We start from the raw sequence: 27900 nt of genomic DNA on the forward strand, positions 1-27900 counted from the left end.
TCAAATGTATCAGTTCATGGGTTCAGTTTTTTAACAAATTCCCCTTTACCCAAAATTACCTTCCTTCTCTAAATGTTGTGTGACTAAACCACATGCTTCAAGGAAAGTAAAATGTTTGGTATCAGATAACTAAATCCCCTCAGATCTGAAACTATAGAAGGAAAGACTTAATGAAGGGGTCCTTTGGTGAGCATCATTTCAGAATCTTAGATTCACTTGTTTATGAGCCATCCATCGTGTTTATGAAAAATTCAGCCTGTTCACCTGTGACGAGTCAGATTTCGAGGCCCTTGGCTTGTTAGCTTACTAGCACAATTTATGATGAACTGTCATTATTTACTTAGGGCATGAAATCAGTTTGTGGGGTGCCTGTGATAGCTTTAAGCTCCAAAAAATATGCAAATGCATCCTTAACTGTCAAGCTTTAAATGTCAGGAAGTTTAACGGAGCCCAGTCTCAGCCTCTGTTTTCTTGTGGTTTAGCGGCATTGCTGTGGTAGTTAGAAGATAAGCCTCTTTTTCCATTAAATTAATTTTTCACTGAAGTATATACAATATTTGTATGAAAAAGTACACAAGTCATAAGTATGTAAGCTGAGTGAATTTTCCAAGTGTAACCCTCACCCAGATCGAGAAATAGAACACAACCAGTATCTCAAAAGCCCCCTGAACCTTGCCTCCTCCTGGTCGTGCCCCCACCCCCTGCCCCAGTAACTATTACCCTGACTTCTAATACTAGATTAGTTTTGATCCCCCATCCATACACCACACAGAGCCTCTCAACATTCTTTTGTGTGTAGACAGGTTTTCAGTAGGAATTATGATTGTAAATCCCTGTATAATTAGTGAGTCGAAAGAAGTTACTGATTTACTCAGGGGAATCCTTAACAAAAACCATCACCATAAATGTGCCCTTGGGCCAAAATTGGGAACAAAAGCAAAGCAAAGAGGGGAGAATCAGACCCATTTTGCTGGTAAAAGATTTCATTTACAGTCATCCTCTTCTTGGCACAGTGTTCCGGGGAACATGGTGGAGGACCCCAGCTAGGACACTTTAGCAAGACTGATAAAGACTTGGAGAGTATAAGTGGTCACTAAGAATTCTCTATTTGTTTATGAGGGAGGTATATAAACACCTCTCTCATATAAAAGTCGCTTCCCCAGCAACCTCATCCTCCCAGAACCCTCCTAGGAATGAAGACATTGACAAGACTTTGCAGAGTCTTTAGACACAGTTCTAACAGGCGTGATTTTCTGGTTTCCTGGTTTCTATCACATTAGATGAGGGTGGGGCTGCTGGTTCCCTGACCACAGCAGAAGTGACAGCTGACAAGCCCGATAGAAGGGTGCGGTATTAAAAAAGCCATAAAAATCAGATCCAAGAACGCAGAAAGCTGTGGGGCCTGGGAACAAGCAGCTTTACAGACCTTTGAAGCCCCCGAGGACACCACTGTGCGTTGTCATGCTCACAATGATGATCCTGAGTCATTGTGAAAAGAGTAAGTTCAGTTCAGTGCACTCCCTGGAATGAGAAAAATTGCTGTGAAAAAATCACTAGGAGCCTGGCTCTGGAATTGGCTTGGAGCAGCCCTGCATTTGGTACTTACAGTGTGGGGCCCTGGGCCCTTTACTTAATAACTTCATCTGTAAAATGGGGACAATAGTATTCTCAGCATTGTTGTGAGGATTGGAGGAAATTCTGGGTGGCATTCCTTGTAAGCTCTAGGGATTTGTTAGCTGTTGTTAATTTTTGTCACTGTGACAAATGATTAGGTAGAACATCCTATTTTTTGGCTACATGTGAGATGTAACTTTTTAAAACAAAGCTTGAGATCTCCAGCTAGGGCCTCTCTGAATACATATGGTGCAACCAGATAACTACTTTTATTGCTTGGAAGTGATAGAGATGTTTACACTTTGAAGCAATTCATAATATAAATTGAAATAAGTAGACTATGCCAGCTAAGGAGACAAGTAAAAGATCAAGAAAGGGTGCATATAATGGCTTAGTCCTCCTTGAGTCTACCATTGCTCTGATATCTAAGTGTAAGTGTACCTTGTGCAGATCCACATCCTTTCCCATTCTTTTCCTCTCTTGTCAGTGGGGTGCTGTGTCCCACTGCAATAAATGATGAAGTGTCTCTGTTTCTTCTTTCCTTGGTGTTTATTTAGGTGGCTGATTTATGAAGAACCTGGATTTCAGGGTATCCCTTTTATCCTGGAACCTGGGGAATACCCTGACTTATCCTTCTGGGATACAGAAGCAGCGTACATTGGATCCATGCGGCCTCTGAAAATGGTAAAAATGGAATCTAACAAAGTGTTCCTGGAGTCAGTGATTCTTTGTCGGGTTGACTTTGATAAGTTAGGCGATGTGACTTTGAAGCGATGAAGCAGACTTCTGAAACACAAATGTGTAGCAGATGGGACCTATTGTAGACAGAAATAATAGAAAGTATACCTCGCTAGATGCTACGGATGACCAAATGTGGATTACCCATGGCCTTTGCCTTCAGGGCATTCTCAACCTAGCAGAGCAGCAGGTGTGTGCACGAAGCTTCAGCCCAGGGTGGGTTTAAGAAGTGAAGAAAGTGGGGAATTAAATCTTTGTGGAAAAACAGAACGAAGGTCAGATAGAGTCCACCTTCTCGGTGATGCGACGGAGAAGGGGCATAATTATTTAGGAGAGCTTCACGATAAATCAAGTTAGGTCTTAAAAACCGAGCGGGATTGTTTTAGATGGAGGTGTCAGAGAATGCACTTTATGAGCCAGGGCAGAGCTGGGGGAAGAGCAGGGCACACTGAGGGCCAGCCCAGTTGTAGTGACAGGAGGCTAGGCGGGGTGGCAGCTTTGGGGGCATTGGGACTGGATGTCCATGTGAGTGTTGTCTCCCCAGGCTTTGCCCTACCCCTGTATTTTGCCTGTCCTTTGTTTCTTCTGCTAGACCCTAAGCCAGGCTGCATCTGTCTTGGCCCCCGTGTTGGGCACCGTCTGTGCTGCATGGTGGGAGGGACTCACTGAATAACTGTGGCAAGAGTGAGGCTCCTGTTACAAACATGTTCTTGAAATTCCACTTTTCACTGTCTTCTAGAATCAGTCTGAAACAAATTAGGAAGTCAGGAAGATAATTCTTTATCTTAATTTTATCCCTCCTGCCAAAGCTTGCGGTGTAATTACCTCCATGTTTGCTGGCCTTAATGCAAATGGTTTTGGGCTGTTTTCTAAAATTAAATTCCCTTTCAAAGAACAAAGTTTTGTTAGTTTTGTGAATGTATGAAAGAATTGCCCCAGGTTCTGAATGCAGTTTTTAATGGTAACTTACAAAACTGTGACGTTCATGGCATTTGAAAAGGAAACTTTTGAAAAGGATACTTACTTAGTTGTATAAACTCTGGTTTGTTGATAAAATCAGGCACGTGCCTTTATAATTACAGTTCATTTGAGCATCTTTGGCTGCACTACACTTTTTTTAAGCTATTAAATATATATTGGTGAAAAATATCCTTCTGACTTGACCTCTCCTGATTTTAACTCTAACCCTGTTTAATATTTCTATACAATACCTTTTCTATGGTTCATTTTAGTGAGTTTTTTTGGATTAAAAAAAAATTTATTATAAAAGTATAACAACCCTCCATAGACCCATCCTGCGGGAGTTTTAAATTTTATCTGACAGTTTATCTTATTATTTCAAGTGTCCTCCAGGTCACATGGTGAACTTGCGTGAACTCAACAGCGTTGTAAGTCAAGGGTTAGAAAATCAGATGCCTCCAGGGGCCAGGCAGCAAATAGACGGGAGTGAGGGTGGCTGGGATTTGAACTGAGGGAGTGGTGGAGACAGGCGGCTGGAGGCAATGGCCCAGCTGGAGGGTAGAAGTAATAGAAAGGATAACTTGCTAAATGCTACAGATGAAAAAATGCGCATGAGCCCAGCACTGTAGTGCTAGTAAAGGGTTACTAAGTGCCAAAGGGGAAGGTTGCTGCCTGAGAATCTGGGTCCAGAGATGTCCCATCGTAGGACTGCCTTTTAGGAGAAGTGAGAAATATGCACATCTATGAAAGATTTTCTGAGTTAAAAAAAAAAAAGCTTATTGGGACAAAAAAACACCTAACACGCAGATTCAGCGTATGGACCACCTCTGTGAGACCATGCTCTACACTGTCTTCCTATGTCTCCCTCTGCATTGTTGGTCATTTTAGAACTGTCGCAACGTAAATGAAAACCGCCTGGAATGCAGTCACTCTGTGAGGTTCAACGGCTTACCATAAACTGCCATGGGTAATAGGAGATGGTAATGTATTAATGAAAAACCATTTTTCTTACTATGTTATTTTTCTTTGCAGGGTGGCCGTAAAGTTGAGTTCCCGACAGATCCTAAGGTAAATATACATATCTATTTAAAATTTTATTCCCATTTCATCTCCATGAAGATAGCACTTGTGTGATTTTCCATATCAACCTCCATAAAACATAACTTCAGCCAAAGGAAATTGTCCCAGTTTACACATGCCATCCGTCAGGCTGGAAGATGATGCTAATGGCACTAGTCATCACTAACAGTATGTGAGGCCATGCCTCAAAAGGTTCATTGTTGTGTTAAGTTTATAATTTGTGTCTGTATTTACCCATTGCACAGCCAACTGCCAGTTAGCCAGGAAAAAACTTTTTTTTTCAAGACAAGTTCTCCCTGCTCCAGAATGTTCTTTCTGCTATTTCTACTTCGCACATCACTCAGTTTGATCTATAGTTTGTTTCATTATTAAAGCAGCTTAGAATCCTCTGGTTCCTTAGTTTGGCCCAAGCAAAATTCTACATATCAGTTCTAGATGTTGAACCAAAACCAATTATTTATAAGTTGTCTTTTGAACCTTGGCTTTGGACTATACCATATCAGGGGAAAAAATTCTGATGTTTAAAATTCTATTATAAGGTACTGTGATTTAGTTAATTTTTAAAAATATGATTAGGGGGCCAGCCCCGTGGCCGAGTGGTTAAGTTCGTGTGCTCTGCTTCGGCGGCCCAGGGTTTTGCCGGTTCAGATCTTGGGCACGGACATGGCACCGTTCGTCAGGCCACATTGAGGTGGCGTCCCACATACCACCAGTAGAAGGACCCACAACTAAAATATACAACTATGTACTTGGGGGATTTGGGGAGAAAAAAAGCAGAGAAAAAAAGAAGATTGGCAACAGTTGTTAGCTCAGGTTCCAATCTTTTAAAAAAAAAAAAACAAAAAACATGATTAGAAAATTTTAATTTGCTATTAAATGACTGATTTAATGTTTAGCTATTGAGATATTTAACTTCTTACAAATTACTGGTATATCTCATTTCTATTACAGGTAGTTATTTATGAGAAGCCTTTCTTTGAAGGAAAATGTATGGAACTAGAAACAGAAATGTGTAGTTTTATCATGGAAGGAGGAAAAACAGAAGAAACGACTGGAGATGAACGTTTGCCACTGACGTCAGTAGGATCCATGAAAGTTCTGAGAGGCATGTAAGTAGGTGGGAGTAACCTGGAAGGATTTTTTTCCCCTTTAATAAAGTAATAAACATGTCTCCCCCACTCCCCAAAGTCAACATTCCAGATTGTGCGGTAGAGTGACTTTTAAACATGTTCTCCTCTGCCAGTTGTGACCTGGATTTGACACAGCAGTTTGAGGGGCTGATTTGGGGTCAGTCGGCTGAGCAAGGCTGATAAATTGGCCCATCCAGGTTGATCAAACCTACGATCTTGTTTATTAATGTTATGCTTCAAACTATTGAACTGTTAGTTTGCCTTCCATCTTTTATGATATTTTGTACCTGATAGATCTCACATGTTTCCTCTAGAAGTATACACTGAAGGTGGTCTTGTAAAAGCCAAAAATATGTAATACTTTAATTGCTATTTGAAGAAAGTTCATCCAGTCTTTTGAGTCAGTTCTTATTAAAGTCACACACACACAGACAGACACACAGACAGACACACACATTCTCTGACTCTCCTTTACAGGTCATTGATATATGTTTCTTAGTTTGTTTTCTTGAGGCCATTCTGTTAGTATCTTAAGTTTTAGAGAAGAATTCAAGTAGTCATAATGCACGAGGCCATGTCTAGCTTTAGAAATATCTGTGTTTGTCAATGAAACTGATAATATACATTGGAAAAATTCTACCACCACTGAAAATTACTACTCCTCCATGTTCTTTCTATTGTAGTTGGGTTGCTTATGAGAAGCCTGGATTCACAGGTCATCAATATTTGCTTGAAGAAGGAGAATACAAGGACTGGAAAGATTGGGGAGGTTACAACGGAGAACTGCAGTCTTTGCGACCTATATTAGGTGTAAGTTAAAGAAAAGCTAATGGCTAAGACTTGGTCTTTCCTGGAAAATAAATATGGCCAGCCTTTGAATTTTGAATGTTTTTTTTCCTCAATAGGATTTTTCAAATGCTCACATGATAATGTACAGTGAAAAAAACTTTGGATCCAAAGGTTCCAGCATTGATGTTTTAGGAATTGTTGCTAATTTAAAGGAGACCGGATATGGAGCGAAGACACAGTCTATTAATGTACTGAGTGGCGTGTAAGTAAAATAACACAATCGGGATTTTAGACATGGTTTTACCTTGGTTTTTGTTAAACTAATGGAGTCTCTGACACAGAGGAGGCACGCAATGAATAAACATTAACAACTAAAGGTTAAATCAGTCATTTAATACCTAGTGCCATGATATTTTCATAACTGCTTTTCAAAATCTTATATTTTTTCACATGTAACATAATATTGGAATAGGGTTTTTGGGTTTCGTGATAGAAATCTGCAGATCCACTCCCCTTGTCATTCTGCATGGAGAGATCTCATGAATTTCTTACGATGGAAATCGAAATATAACAGCTATCTAACATTAGAGACCTCAGATTGGGACAAAGTCCCATTTGATTTTCCTATGGTCCTATTCCTGCTCCACTATATTTCTTCACTGTTATTTTGACATAAAAATAATTATTTCAGGGCCAGCCCGGTGGTGCAGCAGTTAAGTTCACACGTTCTGCTTCAGTGGCCCAGGGTTCACCAGTTTGGATCCCGGTTGCGGACATGGCACTACTTGGCAAGCCATGCTGTGGCAGGCGTCCCACATAGAAAGTAGAGGGAGGTGGGCACAGATGTTAGCTCACGGCCAATCTTCCTCAGCAAAAAGAAGAGGATTGGCAATAGGTGTTAGCTCAGAGCTAATCTTCCTCAAAAAAAAAAAATTATTTCAGTGCATCTGGAGTTAGCAATTGAAGACTTTATTAATGCTAAAATTCTTATTGAAAGATGATCAGTCAAAACTTTGGGATGCAAGTGACTGGAAGCCCACCTGAAGTGTCATAAGTGATAAAATGGAATTTATTGGCCTACAAAGCTGAAAAGTCCTGGAGAGGATTTTGCTTCATTCGTGGCTGGATACAGGGCTTCAGACACTGTCATCAGCACTTGGACTCTCTCTTTCTCTTGACTGGGGTTTTTCTATGTTGGCTTCACTTTAGGCAGGCCCTCTCCACCTGGTGGCCTGTGGCAGCATCATCTGGCTTTGTTCTCCTATCTCACTGCTTCCAGTGGAAAGAGCTTCTCTTTCCCACAAAAGTTCCAGGCTTGACTTTGATTCTGTAGGCTTGGGTCACATGCACCTGTCTGAACCCATCACTGTAGCCAAGGACATGGCAGTGCCTACGTTATGTGCCCAGCCCCAGAGCTGAGATACAGAGTCAGTCCCATAGGACCGCTTAAATATGATTGGGGTGAGTGTGAGTAGTTTGCCAGGAACATCAGAAGGAGGGGGTACAGGTACTGGATGGGTAATACCAGATGTCTATTAAAAGGAGTTACACAAGTATTCTTAGGATCTAGGCTGATGTCAGTTATAATTTGTTGTGAGGATATTCTTAAATGGTTTTGTGAAATCATTTGACATAATTCTGTTGAAAGTGTGTAATGTTAGGTTTTTTATGTCATAGGCTTTTTGAATCATTCTAACCTCAACTCTATTGTATTTCATGGGGCCTCCCACAGTAGCCCTGGATATTTGAGATGTGTCTTCATGTAATGGTTTTACTGTTAGTCATGTTCACTAAGTTCTTGTGTAGGTTGTTGCTTGTGGCACCACCTTGGCAGAATGACTTCAGTGACTTCTGGGTCTTCCGTTCTTAGCAGGAAATGCCTTCTACTGGGTCCTGTTCTAGAACCCTAACATTTTAGAATTCGCCATAGGCAAGAGGTGTGGTATGGCAGAAGTCATCTGAAATGTTGCTGCGGCTCTATAGTATTTTAGATTGCCTTTAAAGTTAATTATTTAGAAGGAAAATGCAGTGACCGACTCAGTCTGGGGAAACAGTTGTACGTTTTGATACTCGCCAGGTGTTGGTTCCATTAGTCAGAGCCCAGTCATGCATGCTAGCAGAGGAAGCAAAAGGATGCCGGGTAGAATTCCCTTCGGGCATTTATGTAGAGAATGTGTTAACACTGGTAGAATTATTGTCCCTGGAGCCAATCTTTCTCTTTCACCCAGCCCTTGTTTACTTGAAGTCAGTTTCCTTTATAAAGTGTTTCTTTTATGTGTTTCTATTTTTAGTCATTTCTAGGTGCAGTTCCTGGCTTAGGCTTTTTTTTCTGGTTAAAACAGTTGAGTTTTGATATTGGGGGAGAGTTGAAGGGAGGTGTGTACACACACATACGCACACCGCACCACTTCCTTTCAAATTCTGCGGTTGTGGAAGGGTTTCTGTATTTACCAGGGCCAGCTGCTTCCTCATTTTTCATTCAGTTGATCATTTGACAAATATTTATTGAGGTCTATAATGTGCAAAGCATTATATTATGTCCTCAAAAAAGTTACAGTATTTATATAAAACAAAATTGTTGCTACAAACGACACAGAGATTAAGTGCTTTGGGAATCCACAGCAGAGAGAGATTAATTTCCAGGTTGGACACAGGGATGACTTTGGAGGAGGGAGCATTGCAGTGGGGCCTTGCGGCATAGGAAAGTAGAGATGTGCCACTGTCACATAGGTAACAAATTTCTGGGTGGTACCCTCATTATTAGCTCTGAAACAGAGAACCGCCTTCAGGAAGGATGCTCATGAATCCAGCAATCTTGGTTCTAGGAACTGCCTTCTGTCTCTCGTTGGAACATCGAAGAAACACCTTAACACACTCTGCTGCTCAGTTCTGGTTCTAGGCTGTCTTCTTGTCAAATAGGGGGAATTGGGCTAATTTTTTAAAACTAAGAGCAAAATGAAATATTTCTAGAGACTGGATTTAAAAAATACAAGTGTTGTTGTTTTGAGTTCCTTTTCCTCTACCCTCCATGGAAGGGCCGGTTTGCCCTGCTGCCCTTAAGGTCCGCGCAGAGATTGCGCCAGCTGGAACCTGCTAGTACTCGTCCTCACCTCCCTTTGCCCCTCCCCCCGCCCCCGCCCAAATCTTACAAACCGAGAAGTGTTGATTCACGTGTACAGAATACGTTTAAACAAGGACAGTAAGGAATTTTCTTCTTAAGAGTCTCAAGTCTGAGTTATAGGTTGACTTTGCATCATAGGTGTACCAGAGAATCTCAGATTTCAGTTTGTGGGTTTTTACCCCCATATTCACGGGTGATTCATCTGGGGCAGCATCTTAGAAGGAAAACAACACTACTGTCAATTCAAGGAACATACTAATAGGTGATTTTCCTGCTTCCACTTCTGTGAATTAGAAAGGCTCCTTGGGTGTTGGGTGTTTCCTTACAAGTAATTTAGTTTTATAGGGAAATATAGCACTCACACTTGTTAGTGAAAAAAAAAGTGCTGGATAAAGCTTCCCCCAGGCTTGCCGGTGGTTACCTTCTCTCCTGGGTTTTCGGTCTCTCCTCCTCATTGGCTTTTTCCCTCCCAACCTTGAAGTCAATCAGGCAGAAAGGCCTTTAACCCTCTGTGCTCCTCTAACTTGTTACCGACCCACAGCTTGCCAAGAATACTTTTTTGTGATATGGCTTATCCTCTTTAATTTTTAGGGGTTTTTTTTTAAGGCCTGGTTTTTGTAAAGTAGATTTTCTCACTCTGCAGATGCTTCTCCTGACCTAGCCGTGTCCCATGCTCCCACTTTGTGTCACTTCCCTGTATAAGGTGTGATAAGCTGCACACATGGTTACACGTGGCCCATGCGCCATGTAACCTCACGCTGTGTCAGCACCGTGACCTTGGCCGCCTCCCTGACTTATCAATGAAAATACAAACATTCACAAAGGTTAGCTGACTTCTTCAAAGTTATCTTAAGGTTAATGTCATGACCACCGCTAGAAGTAGGTCTCCCAACTCCTCACCTCAAAATGTTAAAGAACAGGTTTTTAAAGTGCTTATGGGGTTCTGAACGGGGAGAGCCGTATTTTCTGAACTAGACTGTGCCTGGTGTTTATAGCAGTTTCTCCGTTCAGATGGCCAGAAGTGAATGTTCAGACGTTCGCTGTCATAAGCTCCTTCTCTTGAGGTTTTTCCAGTGTTCTCTTCCTCCGTGATGGCTGTTCATTTCCTAGAATGACTGTACTTGAGTTTTTAAGGCAAGCCCTTTAGACCGTAAAATTGCAATCTGTTCTACTTATGAAGTGCGTGGAGACTGTTTTAGGTGTGCCCTACTGTAACAGGAAATGAAAGGGAACTTTACAAGGCAGGTGGCAGTTTAGGGAATGCAGTGGAGAGAGGCTGGTGAACCTCAGGAAACTCAGTCCTGGGTTCAGTCATCCCTGGTCGCAAACTGATTGTGTCACCTTGGACAAGTCACTTCCCATTCAGAACGAACACCAACAAATGATTCTGTGTGATGCTGCTTGCCATTTATGAATTTTCGAGGGCAAGGATTCTGTCTTTTTATCTTTCATTCCTAGTGCCAGTCTAGTTTCTGGCACATAGTAAATGGCCAATCAGTGTTTGTTGAATGAATAAATGAATTAACTTTTCTGTGTTTTTAGGTTTTCCCTTCTGTAAAATGTGAAACCCAGTATCTCCCTAGAAGATTAAACGTGATAATAGATAGGAAAGCATTTTGGGAAGTTCTGAGGATGTATACAGGCATATAGGTACTATTCCTTTAAGCTGTGAGAGGATCCATAGGGCAATGAACTAACTGAGGAGGAGACACTGAGTATCTCTTGAATGTAACAGAACTGAAAACGTTTCTCCCTTCAAAGACTTGATCTTTGGATAGGAAATAGAATCAATAAGTTGGCTTTGCTGATTTTCCTCTCTGAGTATGGATCACTTAAAAGAAAACAAATGAAAACATTCCAAAAGAGATTTGTTTTTAGTATTTCTGAGACAGTTCAATTTTGCTTATTGCATAGTTGTGTCATGTTGGAAATCTTGACTGAAACAAAATTTTAGTTACTTGGCTATTTTGGGGTTTTTTTAGCATTTTTTTCCTGTCAACATATTTTTTTCAGTGTGGTTTGTTGTATAAATAGAGACATGGCTTCCTGTAAGAACTTTCTGGAAAAATATTTTAATGTTATAACAAAAAGAATTCTTACTCGCTTATTAAAAGAACTTTTACAGGTACTTCTTGAAAGTCCAGATTGTTTCCTTAGAACAGAATTAGAAATACAGGCAAACACCCCCACTGGAGCTTTCTCAGGGAATAAGATTCCATAAGCAAGAACACCAAAAGGTTCATGTAAAGATACTCTTTCACTTGCCACTTTCTTATGTAGACAAATCTATCTGCTTCTAAAAGATTAGTGGAGAATCGCCAAAATTAAGATTACTGATTAGTAAAACAAACGAAAGTTTCTGGATGATCCATATTTACCCAAATGTGTGCGACAGTTGTATTGTGTATGTAAAGCATGAACCACGTGTAAGAAGTCAGTTTCTGCTTCTTTTTTTTTTTTTATTGAGTTATTGATAGGTTACAATCTTGTGAAATTTCAGTTGTACATTAATGTTTCTCAGTCGTGTTGTAGGTGCACCACTTCACCCTTTGTGCCCACCCCCCACCCCACCTTTCCCCTGGTATCCACTAAACTGTTCTTAGTCCATAATTTTAAATTCCTCATATGAGTGGAGTCATACACAGATTATCTTTCTCTTGCTGGCTTATTTCACTTAACATAATTCTCTCAAGGTCCATCCATGTTATTGCAAATGGAATGATTTTGTTCTGTTTTGCAGCTGAGTAGTATTCCATTGTATATATGTACCACATCTTTATCCATTCGTCTGCTGCTGGACACTTAGGTTGCTTCCACGTCTTGGCTATTGTAAACAGTGCTGCAATAAACATTGGGGTGCACAGGACTTTTGTGATTGCTGACTTCAAGCTCTTTGGATAAATACCCAGTAGTGGGATGGCTGGATCATATGGTAGTTCTATTTTTAGTTTTTTGAGGAATCTCCATACTGTTTTCCATGGTGGCTGCACCAGTTTGCATTCCCACCAGCAGTGTATGAGGGTTCCTTTTTCTGCACAACCTCTCCAACATTTGTTGCTATTAGTTTTAGATATTTTTGTCATTCTAACGGGTGTAAGGTGATATCTTAGTGTAGTTTTGATTTGCATTTCCCTGATGATCAGCGATGATGAGCATCTTTTCATGTGCCTATTGGCCATCAGTATATCTTCTTTGGAGAAATGTCTGTTCATGTCTCCAGCCCATTTTTTGATTGGGTTGTTTGATGTTTTGTTGTTGAGTTGCGAGAGTTCTTTATATATTATGGATATTAAGCCTTTGTCAGATATATGACTTGCAAATATTTTTTCCCAGTTAGTGGGTTGTTTTTTTGTTTCAATCCTGTTTTCATTTGCCTTGAAGAAGCTCTTTAATCTGATGAAGTCCCATTTGTTTATTCTTTCTATTGTTTCCCTTCTCTGAGAAGGCATGGTGTCCGAAAAGATCCTTTTAATACTGATGTCAAAGAGTGTACTGCCTACGTTTTCTTCCAGAAGCCTTATGGTTTCAGGTCTCACCTTTAGGTCTTTAATCCATTTTGAGTTTATTTTGGTGAATGGTGAAAAAGAATGGTCAATTTTCATTCTTTTACATGTGGCTTTCCAGTTTTCCCAGCAGCATTTGTTGAAAAGACTTTCTTTTCTCCATTGTATGCCTTCAGCTCCTTTGTCAAAGATAAGCTGTCCATAGATGTGTGGTTTTATTTCTGGGCTTTCAATTCTGTTCCATTGATCTGTGCACCTGTTTTTGTACCAGTACCATGCTGTTTTGATTACTGTAGCTTTGTAGTATGTTTTGAAGTCAGGGATTGTGATGCCTCCCGTTTTGTTCTTTTTTCTCAGGATTGCTTTAGAAATTCGGGGTCTTTTGTTGCCCCATATGAATTTTAGGATTCTTTGTTCTAATTCTGTAAAGAATGTCATTGGGATTCTGATTGGGATGGCGTTGAATCTGTAGATTGCTTTAGGTAGAATAGACATTTTAACTATGTTTATTCTTCCAATCCATGTACATGGAATGTCTTTCCATCTCCTTATGTCGTCATACAATTCTCTCAGAAAGGCCTTGTAATTTTCATTATATAGGTCCTTCACTTCCTTAGTTAAATTTACCCCAAGGTATTTTATTCTTTTTGTTGCGATTGTGAATGGTATTGTATTCTTGAGTTCTTTTTCTGTTGGTTCATTACTGGAGTATAGAAATGCTACTGATTTATGCAAATTGATTTTGTACCCTGCAACTTTGCTGTAGTTGTTGATTACTTCTAACAGTTTTCCAATGGATTCTTTGGGGTTTTCTATATGTAAGATCATGTCATCTGCAAACAGCGAGAGTTTCACTTCTTCCCTCCCTATTTGGATTCCTTTTATTCCTTTTTCTTGCCTGATTGCTCTGGCCAGGACCTCCAGTACTATGTTAAATAAGAGTGGTGATAGAGGGCGTCCTTGTCTCGTTCCTGTTTTCAGAGGGATGGGGTTCAGTTTTTGCCCATTGAGTATGATGTTGGCTATGGGTTTGTCGTATATGGCCTTTATTATGTTGAGGTAGTTTCCTTCTATGCCCATTTTGTTCAGAGTTTTTATCATAAATGGCTGTTGGATCTTGTCAAATGCCTTCTCTGCATCTATTGAGATGATCATGTGGTTTTTATTCCTCAGTTTGTTGATGTGGTGTATCACGTTGATTGATTTGCGGATGCTGAACCATCCCTGTGTCCCTGGTATGAATCCCACCTGATCCTGATGTATGATTCTTTTGATGAATTGCTGAATTCTGGTTGCCAAAATTTTGTTTAGAATTTTTGCATCTATGTTCATCAGTGATATTGGCCTGTAGTTCTCTTTTTTCGTGGTGTCCTTGTCAGGTTATGTTGGCCTCATAGAATGTGTTAGGAAGTGTTCCATCTTCCCTAATTTTTTGGAAGAGCTTGAAAAGGATAGGTATTAAACCCTCTCTGAAAGTTTGGTAGAATTCCCCAGGAAAGCCATCTGGTCCTGGGGTTTTATTCTTTGGGATGTTTTTGATTGCTGTTTCAATCTCTTTCCTTGTGATTGGTCTGTTCAAATTGTCTGCCTCTTCTTGAGTGAGCTTTGGGAGATTGTAGGAGTCCAAGAATTTATCCATTTCCTCCAGGTTATCCATTCTGTTGGCATATAGTTTTTTGTAGTATTCTCTTATAATCTGTTGTATTTCTGTAGAGTCTGTTGTTATTTCTCCTTGCTCATTTCTGATTTTGTTTATTTGAGCTTTCTCCCTTTTTTTCTTTGTAAGTCTGGCTAGTGGTTTGTCAATTTTATTTATCTTCTCAAAAAACCAGCTCTTTGCCTCATTGATCCTTTCTACTGCCTTTTTCATTTCAATAGTATTTATTTCTGCTCTGATTTTTATTATTTCTCTCCTTCTGCTGACTTTGGGCTTCATTTGTTCTTTTTTCTCTAGTTCAGTTAGGTGTGCTTTAAGGTTGCTTATTTGGGATTTTTCTTGTTTGTTAAGATGTGCCTGTATTGCGATGAATTTTCCTCTTAATACAGCTTTTGCTGTATCCCATATGAATTGGTATGGCATGCTATCATTTTCATTTGTTTCCAGGCATTTTTTTATTTCTTCTTTAATTTCTTCAATGATCCATTGCTTGTTCAGTAGTGTGTTTCTGCTTCTTTAGGTGGGTAGCCTATGAAAATCCCGACTTCACAGGAGAACAGTATATACTGGATAAAGGCTTTTACACCAGTTTTGAGGACTGGGGAGGCAAAAATTGTAAGATCTCTTCTGTTCAACCCATATGTTTGGTAAGAAGTTATATTTTTATATGAGAATATTTAAGTGAATTCTGCATTTCCTTAGTTTGTGCTGATGGTTCATGTAATAATACGATAGAAACAACCCTGAAATTATTTTTAATAGTAATTGCTAATGATCCAGAAGAAGAACTTTTTCAAGATGTCTGCTCTACTCATTTCCTTCTCTCTCCCCTTTAAAAATTTTTAGGATTCTTTCACTGGCCCAAGGAGAAGAAATCAGGTAACTTAAAAAATATTCTTTTTTTCATAATTAGGGGACTTCCATTGAAAAGCTGAACTTATGTGTAAAAAGTCATGCATTTGGGACATTATGTTAGTTTTACCCATTTTTATGCCTAAAAGCATAACTGTATTTTTAAATTAGGACTTAAGTTTACTTTAATGCTTAATTGATAGCATTGACCCACACCTAATATTTCTTATAAAATGTTCTTATTATGTAAAGTTGAACTTATATTATTAAATTGAATCAGAGTTTACATTATATTAATACACTAAAATTTCAAACAATACATATAATTACTCTGATAAACAGTAAAATGAATTTTCCTATTTGTCTGTCTGCATTAGACAAACATTTTATATGCTGTCTTGTATATGGTCTCTCACTCAAGTCTTTGAATGCTACTGTCTCCATCACCTGAAGTGTACATTCGTTATTTAGCCTTTTTAATGGAAGTGTTCAGACAGCCATAATTATAGAGGCACAAACACTGCAGCCTCCTTTACTGGCATACACAAGATTCCAATAAGTCAGCAAGTATCTTCCATTGAGAGGGAGGAAAACTATATTGCATGATTCCAAATCTATCTTCTTGTAAATGTTAGAACTGATGAACAATTACTTTTGGCCACAATAGAGCTGTAAAATGCCTCACAGCTTGTTAGGACAGGATGTTCTATAGAAAGCTGCCTCTGTTGTTGGACTATCCTTTGATGTCTCTGAATTAAACTAAACAATGATGGGTGGTGCAGCCAAAGTATTTCTAATTGATCATTAATGTAGAAGTAGAAAATTAAAGGAATTATAAAATTTACACCAATTTACTGTTACAAGAGTTAACAGGTCATGTTTGGGTCATCATTTCAAAGGCTGAATGAGTTAACTTGTTTAGGAAAATAATTTTATGTATTTCTGTTTACTTTTCAAAGATTCAGTTGTTTTCGGAACCACAGTTTCAAGGTCGCAGTCAAAGTTTTGAAGGGACAACAAGTCAAATTGATGATTCATTTTCTACCAAGTCTTGCAGAGTTTTAGGAGGCAGGTAAGCAAAACAGTGGACTGGCAGAGCCTAATCACGGGGGGAAGAGAGAATCCACATATCAGCAAGCATTCAGTAATACATCTAGGTGCTCGGCACTCTGTGAGACCACCGAATAATACAGGACCGTGTCAGGACTAACGTGTACTTTGCAGCGTCTGAGTGCTGGACATCAGAGGACGTGGAGATCAGCATGGGCTGCAGAAGCTGAAGAGCACCACCTCACTGCGGTGGGACTCAGACCAGGTTCTCTAGTCTCCAGGCCTGTCCCATCATCTGTAAAGGGACACTAGCTCATCTCTAGGGCCCCTCCCCAGGTGGATCTTTTGCAGGTAGATAGGCGTAGGATGGGCATTCTGCATGATAGGCAGGTGCAGGCCTGGAGTGGCGTTGGTATGCACGCTGATCAGGGAGGCCACCACCCTCTCTAGCTGGGAGGTCTTTGTACTGGGAAGAGGGGAAGCAAGTTTGAACAGGGAGGGTGGGATCAGGTCGGGAAGGCTCCCCCTGAGCATATGAGTTTAGATGGATGACACAGGAGACACGAGACGGGAAAGGCGGTGAGCTCCAAGTGCCACGTTGAGACGAGTAGTTTTACAAAAGCTTTAGAGAGGGGAGAGCCCAAGGTCAGGGGACCTTGGAGCAACCTGTGCAAGGAGTGATGAGGGATCAAGTCTAATAATAATACAGCCGTGAGTTGCTTAACAACGGGGATACATTATGAGAAATGAATTGTTCGGCAATTTTGTCGTTGTGCGAACATCATAGAGTGTACTTGCACAAACCTAGATGGTACAGCCTACTACACATCTAGGCTGTATGGTACTAATCTTATGGGACCACTGTCGTATATGTGGTTCGTCGTTGACCGAGAGGTCGTTATGCGACGCATGACTGTAGTGCCTTCTATAAAAAAAGTTCTTCGGGCTCTAAATAGCACCATCCTATCACTTAGCATTGCAAATCAGAAAGAGCACTGGCTTTGCATTCAAATGCACAGATTTACAGTGACGCGTCACAGTTTATTAGCACAGCCCTCCCACCCCTGTCCTAGATCCTCTTTATCCCCTCCCCTGCTTCATTTCCTACTAGTAGACAGGTCCTTTGGTGGTTGTTTATTTATTGTCTGTCTCAGCTCAATAGAGTGTAAACTTCAAGACTGCAGGGACTTTGTTTTGTCCTCTGTTCTATCGCAGCAAAGGAAAAGTACCCAACACATAATTAGTCCTCAGTAAGCATTTGTTGGATCAAAAAAACAAAAACAAAAACTCCTAACTCTTCTGGGGGAGCATGGTAAATCACCATTTTATCAACAATGCTGAGGCCCAGAGAGGGTGAATGACATGTCTAAGTCACTGGCCCAGTGCAGAGGTGTTGGAGATGAGGATAAAGGAGTGTGAGAGGAGTTTTGGGAGACAGTCAGTAGACCCAGGTGACTGACTAGCTATGAAGGCTGAAGGATTATTCAGAGAGGACTCCAGGGCTTGACAAAATGACACTGGCCGGGAGAATGGTGGCATCTGTGAGAGGAGCAAGGAACGCTGGGGGGTGGAGAGGTAAAAACATGAATAACTTCATGGAGAGTTTTCTTTCTCAAATGCAAAGGTAACTACTGACTTATTATGAGTATTCATTTGCCGCAAGATGGAATATAGTGAATATATCCAGATATTTTTGCAGAAAGAACACTGTTCACCCCAGCATGGAGTTTATTTTATAGCAGGCTACCTCTAAAAATCTGACTTCTTGACTAGGAATACTCAAATTACATACTGTCTGTATGTGTCTGTGGTTTTTCCTCCGGTAGCTGGGTTGCATATGATGGAGAAAACTTCTCTGGTAATCAGTACGTGTTGGAAGAAGGCCACTATCCTTGTCTCTCTGCAATGGGATGCCTGCCTGGAGCAACTTTCAAGTCTCTTCGTTTTATAGACGTTGTGAGTATGTCGGTGTGAATATAGCGTTCCAGAGATGGGTGTTTCACATGGCCAATAGGCAGGGCAAGGACACCAGCAGATAGACTTACTCAGGGCTTAAAAGTCGGAGGCAGAAAAAACAGTTCAAGTAGAACTTTCCATCCTGTAACTTTTGGTCTCTTTTTAGATCTTTTAACATACAAATTGTTTTTGTTTGCTGTTTTCTCAGACTTCAGGTGCCCAGTGTTGAGTCAGCCATGGTGGACAATCATGGGTTTGTTCCAGGCCCCTCTCCTGTCTTGTTTTTTTCCATTTCATACCTGTTCCCTATTTCCATTCTTCTCTGCTTTACAGGCACCCATTCTAATGTGTTTGGGATACAGCTTGGATATCCTTATAAAATGTATGTTTTTAAAAATCTGTATACAGGCTTTTAATTTATACACAGTATGATGCTATAGTTGTTAATTGTGTTATAAATATAACTCAATACTTAAAAATGTTTAAGCTATCCATTATGCTGTACGTACATCTAGTTTATTGATTCTCATTGGTGCAAGCACCCCACCACCATATTTTACTAATTTAATCCTCATATGTGTATCCCTGTGGACCCACGCGGAGTCTCTTGGGGATATATATGAAAGTCGATTTGCTGGATTTCATGTGCATGAATGTGCAATTTCACGAAGTACTGCCCACTTCCACCACTTCAGATTCTTGCTGGCAGTGCATGTGGGTTTCTGTTTTCCACATCATTGCCATTACTGAGTATTCTCTGACTTTCTAACTTTTGTCAATTTGAAGGAATTGGGTAGAAAGTATTCTCACTGTTGTGTTAATTTGTTTCACTATCAGTGAGGGTGGCATCTCAAAACTTATGAGTCATCTGGGTTTTCTGTCAATGAATTGCCTATTTATATCCTTTGCCCGGCTCTATATTTAGTTTCCTGTATCTTTTGTTTTCATTATTGATTTACAGAAATTCCTTATAGTTTTTAAATCTTTTACTCTGTTGTTTTAGAGATCTGCAATCAAACGACTTCTCCTAGTTTATCATGTATATGCTAATCCAGATTATAACACCCTTTTTGATGAGAAATCTTTAATTTTGCTGTAGTCACAGCAATATTCAATAGAACAAAACTGCAAGATCATGTTCAGATGTTAAAGTCTGGGTATGTCTGTAGTTTTGGAAATTTTTTTTGGCTTTTGGTAGCTGATCTCTCACAAAAAGCTTTAAACAAATGTAATTGGTGATTTTAGTTTTCTTAGTTTAGTTAGAAAACTTAGTTTTCTTTCTACCTCTGTGGAAAGAACATATGTGTACTGGCTTTATCTCATCTCTTCCTGCCTGTCCAAGTAACTAAAAGGTTGACCTATCTTGACACGTGAAAACAGCAGCAGTGAAACATGGAATGACATGGCAGGATTCATTAGCTTACAAGTAAGGAAATAGCCAAGACTTTGATTTTTAACCTGCCTGGAATTCTAAAAGCTACCTACAAGTATCTATTAGAAAAACAAAAAACCAAAACCCTTCAGATACAGTTTTCAAATGCCTTCCTTCAACCAGAACTTGGGATATATGCTCACATCACTTCTGACACTGATAGATGTTGTCCCTTTAGGTTTGATTATGACGTAATGGACATTTTACCTGATTAAGAACATACATCTTAATTGTGACTTACTACTTCAGAATTGTTGGCTGACAATAAATTTGCGTTTGGAACATTTCTGGCATGCCAGCTGAGAGAAGAGTGCAGTCAAAGTGCAGAGCAGTAATCCTCCTACACTGTTTGTCATCCTGCCTTCTTGTATGTTTTATATAACCTAATCCCTACACCACACAAGCCACTTCTCCACACTAATCTGCTCTGTTTACTGGCCAACGAAATCTGTCTACACGTCAGGGCACATCCACCTTAGTGAAGCAGGAAGGCGCCACACCCTTGCCACAAAACTTTAAGCAGGCAGGGAATTTGTGATGCATCACTTAGGATCTTAGGGTTATTATCATTAGAGCTTAGTCTGGGGTCACAAGGGTCTCATGCCAACTTTTATTTCTCTCAGAATCAGTGGACTTCTGTGCTATTGTCCTGTTTATAATGAATGACAGTTTGAACATGGGGCTTCTATCCTTTTTTTTCTCTCCTAACAAGTCCTACAGGAAAGTTTGGGAGCATGAGTACATAGAATCATTCTCTTATTGATAATTAACAACAACAACAACAACAGATATTTGCAAATGCATACCAGGGGAGGGTTCCTTGCTTAGGCAATTACCACTGGACCACTGGACCCCAAGATGGCCCCAGCCCTCTGATCCTCGCCATTTATGTCCCTGGCTTTCCAGCCCTTTCTTATCCCAATAAAAAATGGCAAAGTTGAAGATAAATTCCATTAGAAGTGTTGATATTCCAGGCATATATGCCCATTCCCTTGTGCCTGGGATTTTTTCCCCTGCTTTATAAGACTATTTACACTTACCTGCCTTTCTATGTAATGGAAAAACTTCCTGCCCCTCCGTTCTTCCTCTCTTTAGCTTTGGAGAATATAAACACCCAGACTTCCTGGGAACGGAGTTTATGAACAAGGTCAAGTCTGGCCGGATCTAGTGCTTTGTCCTTGTAATGAGACGACTTGCACATAAGTTTGAATTATTAACAAACATGAATAATAGAACGTTATTTTTGCTCCCAAACAGGAATTTTCTGAACCAACAATTATTCTTTATGAAAGAGAAGACTTCAAAGGGAAAAAGATTGAACTTAATGCAGAAATAGTTAATCTCCGGTCCCTAGGATTCAACACGCAGATCCGCTCTGTTCAGGTGATTGGTGGCATGTAAGTGAGTTACTACTTGTTAATTCAGTAATTAAGTTTGATCACATTTCTTTCTCTCCTACAGTACCTTAAACAAATGGACATAGAACCCCTTATTTTCCATAAGGGTAAATAATTACGCATCTTTACAGTAACCTTTTCCCACTGGGAAAAGCCATGTGTGAGGCATCTTTCATCCAGAGTTTTTGTTTACTACTAAAGGGAAGGACTTTACCACTTGTCAAAGTTCCTAGGGGAATACTTGCACACCAGTGCTCAGTACATTCACTGAGCATTCTTTTTTAGCAAGTAATAAAGAGCTGATTTTCCTTATCCCTTTGAAAGACCAGGTCCTTTGATTCTGGAGTAAGGGTTGGCTAGGAGTGACTAGCAGATGCTATGCACAATGGTTAAGGGTCAACATGGGAAGATTTTCCTCAACTTTGAGTAATTTTGAAACTGGGTAAGATGTAAAAATGAGTAAGGATTATCAATGTAATAGATATGCTTTTAAGAAAGTATTTTTCTATCACTCACAAAAACAATACTTATCGTCTACCTGTATGCATCAAATGTTGGAGGGGAGTATAGCTATTTAAGAAACAATTATGGAATATTAGAGTGGTAGAATTATGGGTGATTTTTTTCAACATGTAGGTTTTAATTTATATATATTTTTTATGATAAAATGGCTAAGATGATAACATTTTAGAGTTCCAGGATTAGAGAACATTCTTCCTTCTTCCTTGATGTAACACATCAACCAGAAAGGAGCACGGTGGGGTTGCTTGCATGCTAGTCTGTGCTGGAAGCCACACCTCCCCAGCCGTGGGCACCAGCATCTCCGGGTGGAAGGGACCTACGTATCTTTAGCAGTTTTCTGGATTGAGGAAGATTACTCTTGTTTTAAACAAAAATTTATTGAGTTATTTTCTTTTATTTCCTTTCCCTTATCTAATAGCACTTAGCATGTGCCACACACTAAGAACTTTACAAATACTAACCATTTAAATAAAAGATCCATTATTACAACTGAAATGTTTTATGAAAAGCTCACAGGAAGTACTGGGCTATCCCACTAAAAGACCACCTCTAGTTCATTGTCTTATTGGAGGAAAAAACTTAGTTATTTCTCTTCAAGAATGGATATTTTTGGCGTAAATACTCATGTACCAAGATTTTGCTATTTGTCAAGAAATGGGTGCTTTAAGTGTTTGAGAAAATAAGGTAGTTTCCTTTTTTCCCCAATGTATAGTTAAAATCGAAAGCTCAGTCTAAAAATCGGAAGCATTCTAAAAAGAAGTGTAATTGGGGCCCATTGTCAAATGGATATTGCCACTTACTGTGGTACCTGCTTTCTTCTCCAGATGGGTTACGTATGAATATGGCAGTTACAGGGGGCGGCAGGTCCTCCTGTCACCAGCAGAAGTACCTAATTGGTATGAATTCAGTGGCTGTCACCAAATAGGTTCCCTACGACCTTTCCCTCAGGTATGTTTTCTTCTCCACGCTTTGAACAGACTCTTCTCTGAAATTTTCTCTTCCTGTAAATGTAATTCAACTTTCTAGTTGCAATTTTAAGTTTGAAATTGGCTTCTTCCCCCGTCTCCGAAATTTCTGACTTTGGGCTGTGTTTCTGGTGCTAAGAGGTGGTGACGGCTTTCAGAAATCCTGTCACACCCGACATCAAAATATGGCACGTCCCAAGTCCTGGGTTGTCCACAGGCAGCTCCCTGCCCCAGGCACTTCTTTGAAATTTTGTCCAACTCTTCTCATTGATAAATCCTAAAGCCGCTGAGACTCTTGGGTATAGTAATTATCCCTAACCCATCTCACCTTGGATTCTGCCCCTGCTATTGAGGCTCATTCAGTGCTTCTAACAGTACAACGTGTATATGACTACTGCTGGGGCCTTTGTCTTCTAGAAACGAATTTATTTCAGACTTCGAAACAAAGCAACAGGGTTATTCATGTCAACCAACGGAAACTTAGAAGATCTGAAGCTTCTGAGAATACAGGTCATGGAGGATGTCGGTGCTGATGATCAGATTTGGATTTATCAAGAAGGATGCATCAAATGCAGGGTGAGTTTTTAGGATCAGACAAGGGTCTGTAATAGCATCCTTTTTCAAATAGATTGCTATTTTCACAATTCTTGGAGCACTTTAGAAATTAAAGGTTTTTCATGAAAATATTTCTTAGCTCTGATAGAAGCAGTCCAGGAACTTAATGTGGGAGATAAATCTAACACTGATCCAAGCTATTTCTATCTATGCTTGATTTTTATGTAGCAACAGAACAAGTATCTGTGCTACTCTCCCCTTTGTTCTTAATCTATTTGTTATAGAAATAAGCCCCAGCACTGTCAACAAATCACTCTCAGTTTGTTTCCATTTTGGAGGACCCCACAGAGCAGGATGAAGGGTGAAGAGATACCACCCTGTGGACCACACCATCCATTTCCTGTTGTACCTCATGAGATGGAAGATGGCCCACCTCCCTCTCGCGTCACCCCTGCCATAACAAACACTTAAAAGCTGAGTGTAGTACGGTTTTATGAGAGAAGCTCACGCTTCTATTGTAGATCTTCTTTTTAACTCCTTGATTTTATGGGCTTGACTGTTTGCTCCTGCTGTTTTTCAACTCGGTGCCCCGTGAGTCAGTAGAAGGCATACAGCCGTGTGAAAGGGGGCACAACTGGTTAACTGGGGCTCTTGTGCTTGAGGGAGAACCATCCTTTCAGTAAACAGAAGTAGTGTTTAGACATGCATAGAAGAAATAGTGCATAGAAGAAATAGCATGAGAAACAGAAGTAGCTGTAATACGAAGAGGCCAACCTCTGCCCTTGAATTATCTTAATCAACTCAAGAAAATGGTGCCTTTCAGCAATTATTTCTAACAAACATTTCAGTGACTATTTAACAATTTTGAATTCAGTAGGTCAATGAGAGAAAGCAAAGTGTCCTGGATGATGACAATCCTTTGATCTTAACACAGCAGTACACTTTTCATAAGCATTGGCTATAGCAGTGTGTTAACATCGCATGAACGTATGACTGCCTTACACTGTTTATATGTTAAGGGTGGATTCACTTCAGAGAAGGACCCATAAAATGTTTGCCTTAACACGTACTCTCCTGAATTTGTATTTTCTTCTTTCTCTTTTTTATAGTTGAGTAACACGCCTTTTTAGAAAACTTTAGACATTTCTGATGAAGGAAAGACAAGAGAAACTAATAAATGGAATTTCAAATTTTAAAATGATAAAATGCCCCTTTAGCCACTTCAGTCCTACATCAGCCTTCAAAATTAGAGATGCAGTCATATTCCAGAAAGGTCAGGCTGAGCAGAGGCGGATATGTCGGGGAGATTTAGCCACAGACCCAGCCTCAGAGCGCAGTCATTTCTGAGAGGGACAAATAGCATGATGGGCAGTTTTAATGTTCTAAGATTTCCCTTCCTAGTAAGACAGAGTCTCAAAGAGAGCAGAAGTCTCTTACAAGGGACGATAATTGAGAACTTTCCTTCACTCATGTCATAGAAAGTAAAGGGTATAATATTTGTTATTTGATCCCAGTTACCCTGGCTAAAAGCTGAAATGCCTTATGTGGGGAAGAGGAAGCTAGGCACTAAGATAACTTTAAAAATCAATTTAAACAGGGAGCTGATTACAAGGATACTTGCCTGTGTATGCATCTCTAAGAGTCTTGTCTTTTCCTCTAAGCAGATAGCAGAAGATTGCTGCCTGACGATTGTGGGGAGCCTCGTAACCTCTGGCTCTAAACTGGGCCTGGCCCTCGACCAGAATGCCGACAGTCAGTTCTGGAGCATAAAGTCCGATGGCAGGATCTACAGCAGGTTGAAGCCAAATTTAGTTTTAGATGTCAAAGGTAAGGACCATTTCCTTTATTGTGTCTTTTTTTAGTTAACTAAAAATCTATCCTTTACTTCTGAACGTGATGACTGTACTATTATTAATAGTGAGAGATGCCTGACTATGTGCCGGGCACTGTGCCAGACGCTTTCTCTACATCATCTCACGTGATCTTCACAGCAACCCTAGGAGGCCTGTGTTATCCCTTCCCCCCTCCCCCGCCCCATTTTTCACCCCAAAAATTGAGGCTCAGAGAGGTTAATCAGTTTGGCCACAACCTCACACCCGTAAGTGCTGAGGTGGAATCTAGACATGGGCGGACTTCAAACCATTTGCTTTATTATAGCAATGTTAGACTAAAAAGCACACGTTAAAAGGCTGTGATCTCTCTTAGTCAGTAGAGTTGATGATTCTCATGTATATGCATGTAACCTTTCATTGAAAAGCTCTAATATATAAAAGGAATGAAAACAAACAACACAGCCAGGAGGATTCCAACTGAACATCTGTTCAATGAAGGTAATCCAGAGCAATCTGGTGGTTTTTGGGGAAGAATAAAAATTTAGGCCAGTGGTTCCCAAACTTCATCTGTATCAGAATCCCCGAGAGCTTGTTAAAATAGATATCTGGGCCCCACCCTCAGTTTCTGATTCAGTAGGTCTGAATCTGCATTTCTAACAAGTTCCCAGGTATTGCCCATGCTGCTGGTCTGAGGACCACACTAGGAGAACCATTGATGATAATTTAAAAACAACATCATACAGGCCAGCCCTGGTGGCCTAGTTGTTAAGTTCAGCGTGCCCTGTTTTGGCGGCCTGGGTTCGGTTCCTGGGTGTGGACCTACACCACTGGTCAGTGGCCATGCTATGGTGGCAGCCCATATACAAAACAGAGGAAGATTTGCAACAGATGTTAGCTCAGGGCAAATCTTCCTCAGCAAAAACAAAAAACAAAAGAACAAAAAAAAACCCAACATAAAACACAAAACTGACCTTCTAATAATGTAGACATGGGAATTCAGTGAACTCTTGTTGCTATTGAGAGGCAAATGAAGACAGTGTTTTATTCACGTCGTATGGGGTGATTTAACTTTAAATTATTAATGGAGACTTTCTATTTCCTATCAGGAATGCCACCATGATTATGTTTGTAAATTTAGTGAAACGGTTATAATGTAACCATACTACACCACATGTCCCATTTTAAATCGTGGCTAGAAAGTTGGCTCAATTTTACTTTAATCAGCGCTCTTAGCCAAAGCTGTCATTAAAAATTGAGATATAGGGGTAAAGAAACAGCTCCAACCAGGTTTAAAATAACTTTTCTGGATAATGGAGAATAAGCCTGAACGTTTTCATCAGGGGCTTTGGTGACTGTCTGAGGAGCAGAAGTGGCTGTCACTTCTGGATGAGCTCCAGGTGGGTAGAGTGGCCAACCCACTTAACAATGGGATCAGAATTCACAAAGAAGCTGAGGGGCTGGAAGGGCGCTCGGAAGCAGAGTAAGGTTGATGAGGCGAAGGCAGAGCACCACAGTCCGGGAGCACAAGCTAAGGGATATATAATTCCGGGCTGGGTGGAGGCCAAAAGCCATACATTAAATAAAATGCAGGCAGGACCCTTGGATGTAAGAAAATAAATGCAACATTCTGGAAATGGATAATAATATAACTGTACCTCCTTCACATTACATTTGGTACAACAGATTTGTCAATATGTAGATGGGTGAAATACCCATTTTACAGATGATCAACCTGAGGTTCAAACTGGGTATGAATCACTGACCCAGACCTTTATTCTTATTTTGATCAACTTGTTGAACTGGAGCTCCTCAGTCTACACAAGATAGAGTTTCAAAGCCTCCAGAGAAGCCAAAGAAATGTGACTAAGTTGGAAACACTGGATTTTTTGGAAAACATGGATTCCTATTGCTTACAAATGTGATCAGCTTCCTGTGTCCAGGGTTAAGGTTGCTGTAATGTTTAGGAGCTAGTCTCTTTCAGCATTTCTTCTTTTATTCTGTCAACATGTATTTATTGGGTACCCACCATGTGGCAGGCTCTGGGTGTACCAAAGTGGGAAAAAAAAGATAGTATCTTGGCTTCTCAGAGCTTACATTCTAGAAGCTCCAGGCATATAGGATTCTCCCCCACTTGCCACACTGGCAGCTGACCAGGAGTAAGGATGCCCGGCTTCAGTCTTGACTCTGGCAAGAACTGTGGGACCCTAGGAGGGTTCCTCCTTAGAGCTTCACTTTAAGGCTCCAAGGTCCCTTTCTAAATGCCTGATCAATGAGTCTAATGCCTCTGGATCAGGATGATGTTCTGTGTGTTTGTGAATTCTCAGTGGCTCTGGTATGGGAGCTGCAATAGTCACTCATGTCTTGTTCAACTGAATTTACGTTGTCTCAGAATGTGGGAGAATGGTGCCATCTGGTGGACATGAGAGTGTAGGGTACACATCCCACATCCCGTGTGAGGGAAACAGAAATACTTCCCTCTCTTTGGTGCACTTAATAGGAGACTATGAGTTTTATCAGCTACGACTGTTGAGCCATTTGTTACCTACTGCTCCTGCCATGACATTTATTAGACCAAGTGTGTTTCTTCTATCTCCCGGTGTTTGGGGAGTGAGTTACGTTGGCAGACGTGCATGTATTACTCTAGACTTCAGACACATTAGGACGATAGTAGAAGCTGATTCATGCTCATTTTAAAACCATCAAAAGTCTGGGATGGTTTTAATTCTCCCCAAAGGCAGAAGAATAAA

General features: G+C 40.3%; 2 protein-coding genes across 3 annotated transcripts in view; one reads left to right on the plus strand and one right to left on the minus strand.

The window, feature by feature from the left end:
- Positions 1-27900, plus strand: part of CRYBG1 (crystallin beta-gamma domain containing 1) — a 190718-nt gene that overhangs the window by 159813 nt on the left and 3005 nt on the right. For both annotated transcript variants that reach the window (XM_023650869.2, XM_070223624.1), the window contains 13 exons: positions 2172-2298; positions 4345-4380; positions 5344-5501; positions 6206-6332; positions 6428-6573; positions 15113-15239; positions 15439-15471; positions 16404-16516; positions 18321-18450; positions 21140-21279; positions 22626-22749; positions 23184-23342; positions 24986-25148. In XM_023650869.2, coding sequence (XP_023506637.1) covers positions 2172-2298; positions 4345-4380; positions 5344-5501; positions 6206-6332; positions 6428-6573; positions 15113-15239; positions 15439-15471; positions 16404-16516; positions 18321-18450; positions 21140-21279; positions 22626-22749; positions 23184-23342; positions 24986-25148 — 1583 coding nt within the window. The remainder of the gene's footprint in view (positions 1-2171; positions 2299-4344; positions 4381-5343; positions 5502-6205; positions 6333-6427; positions 6574-15112; positions 15240-15438; positions 15472-16403; positions 16517-18320; positions 18451-21139; positions 21280-22625; positions 22750-23183; positions 23343-24985; positions 25149-27900) is intronic.
- RTN4IP1 (reticulon 4 interacting protein 1) overlaps positions 1-27900 on the minus strand; it is a 150368-nt gene that overhangs the window by 19408 nt on the left and 103060 nt on the right. The gene's annotated exons all lie outside the window — the stretch shown is intronic.

Source organism: Equus caballus, chromosome 10 (assembly GCF_041296265.1).
Source record: "Equus caballus isolate H_3958 breed thoroughbred chromosome 10, TB-T2T, whole genome shotgun sequence".
Taxonomy (NCBI): domain Eukaryota; kingdom Metazoa; phylum Chordata; class Mammalia; order Perissodactyla; family Equidae; genus Equus; species Equus caballus.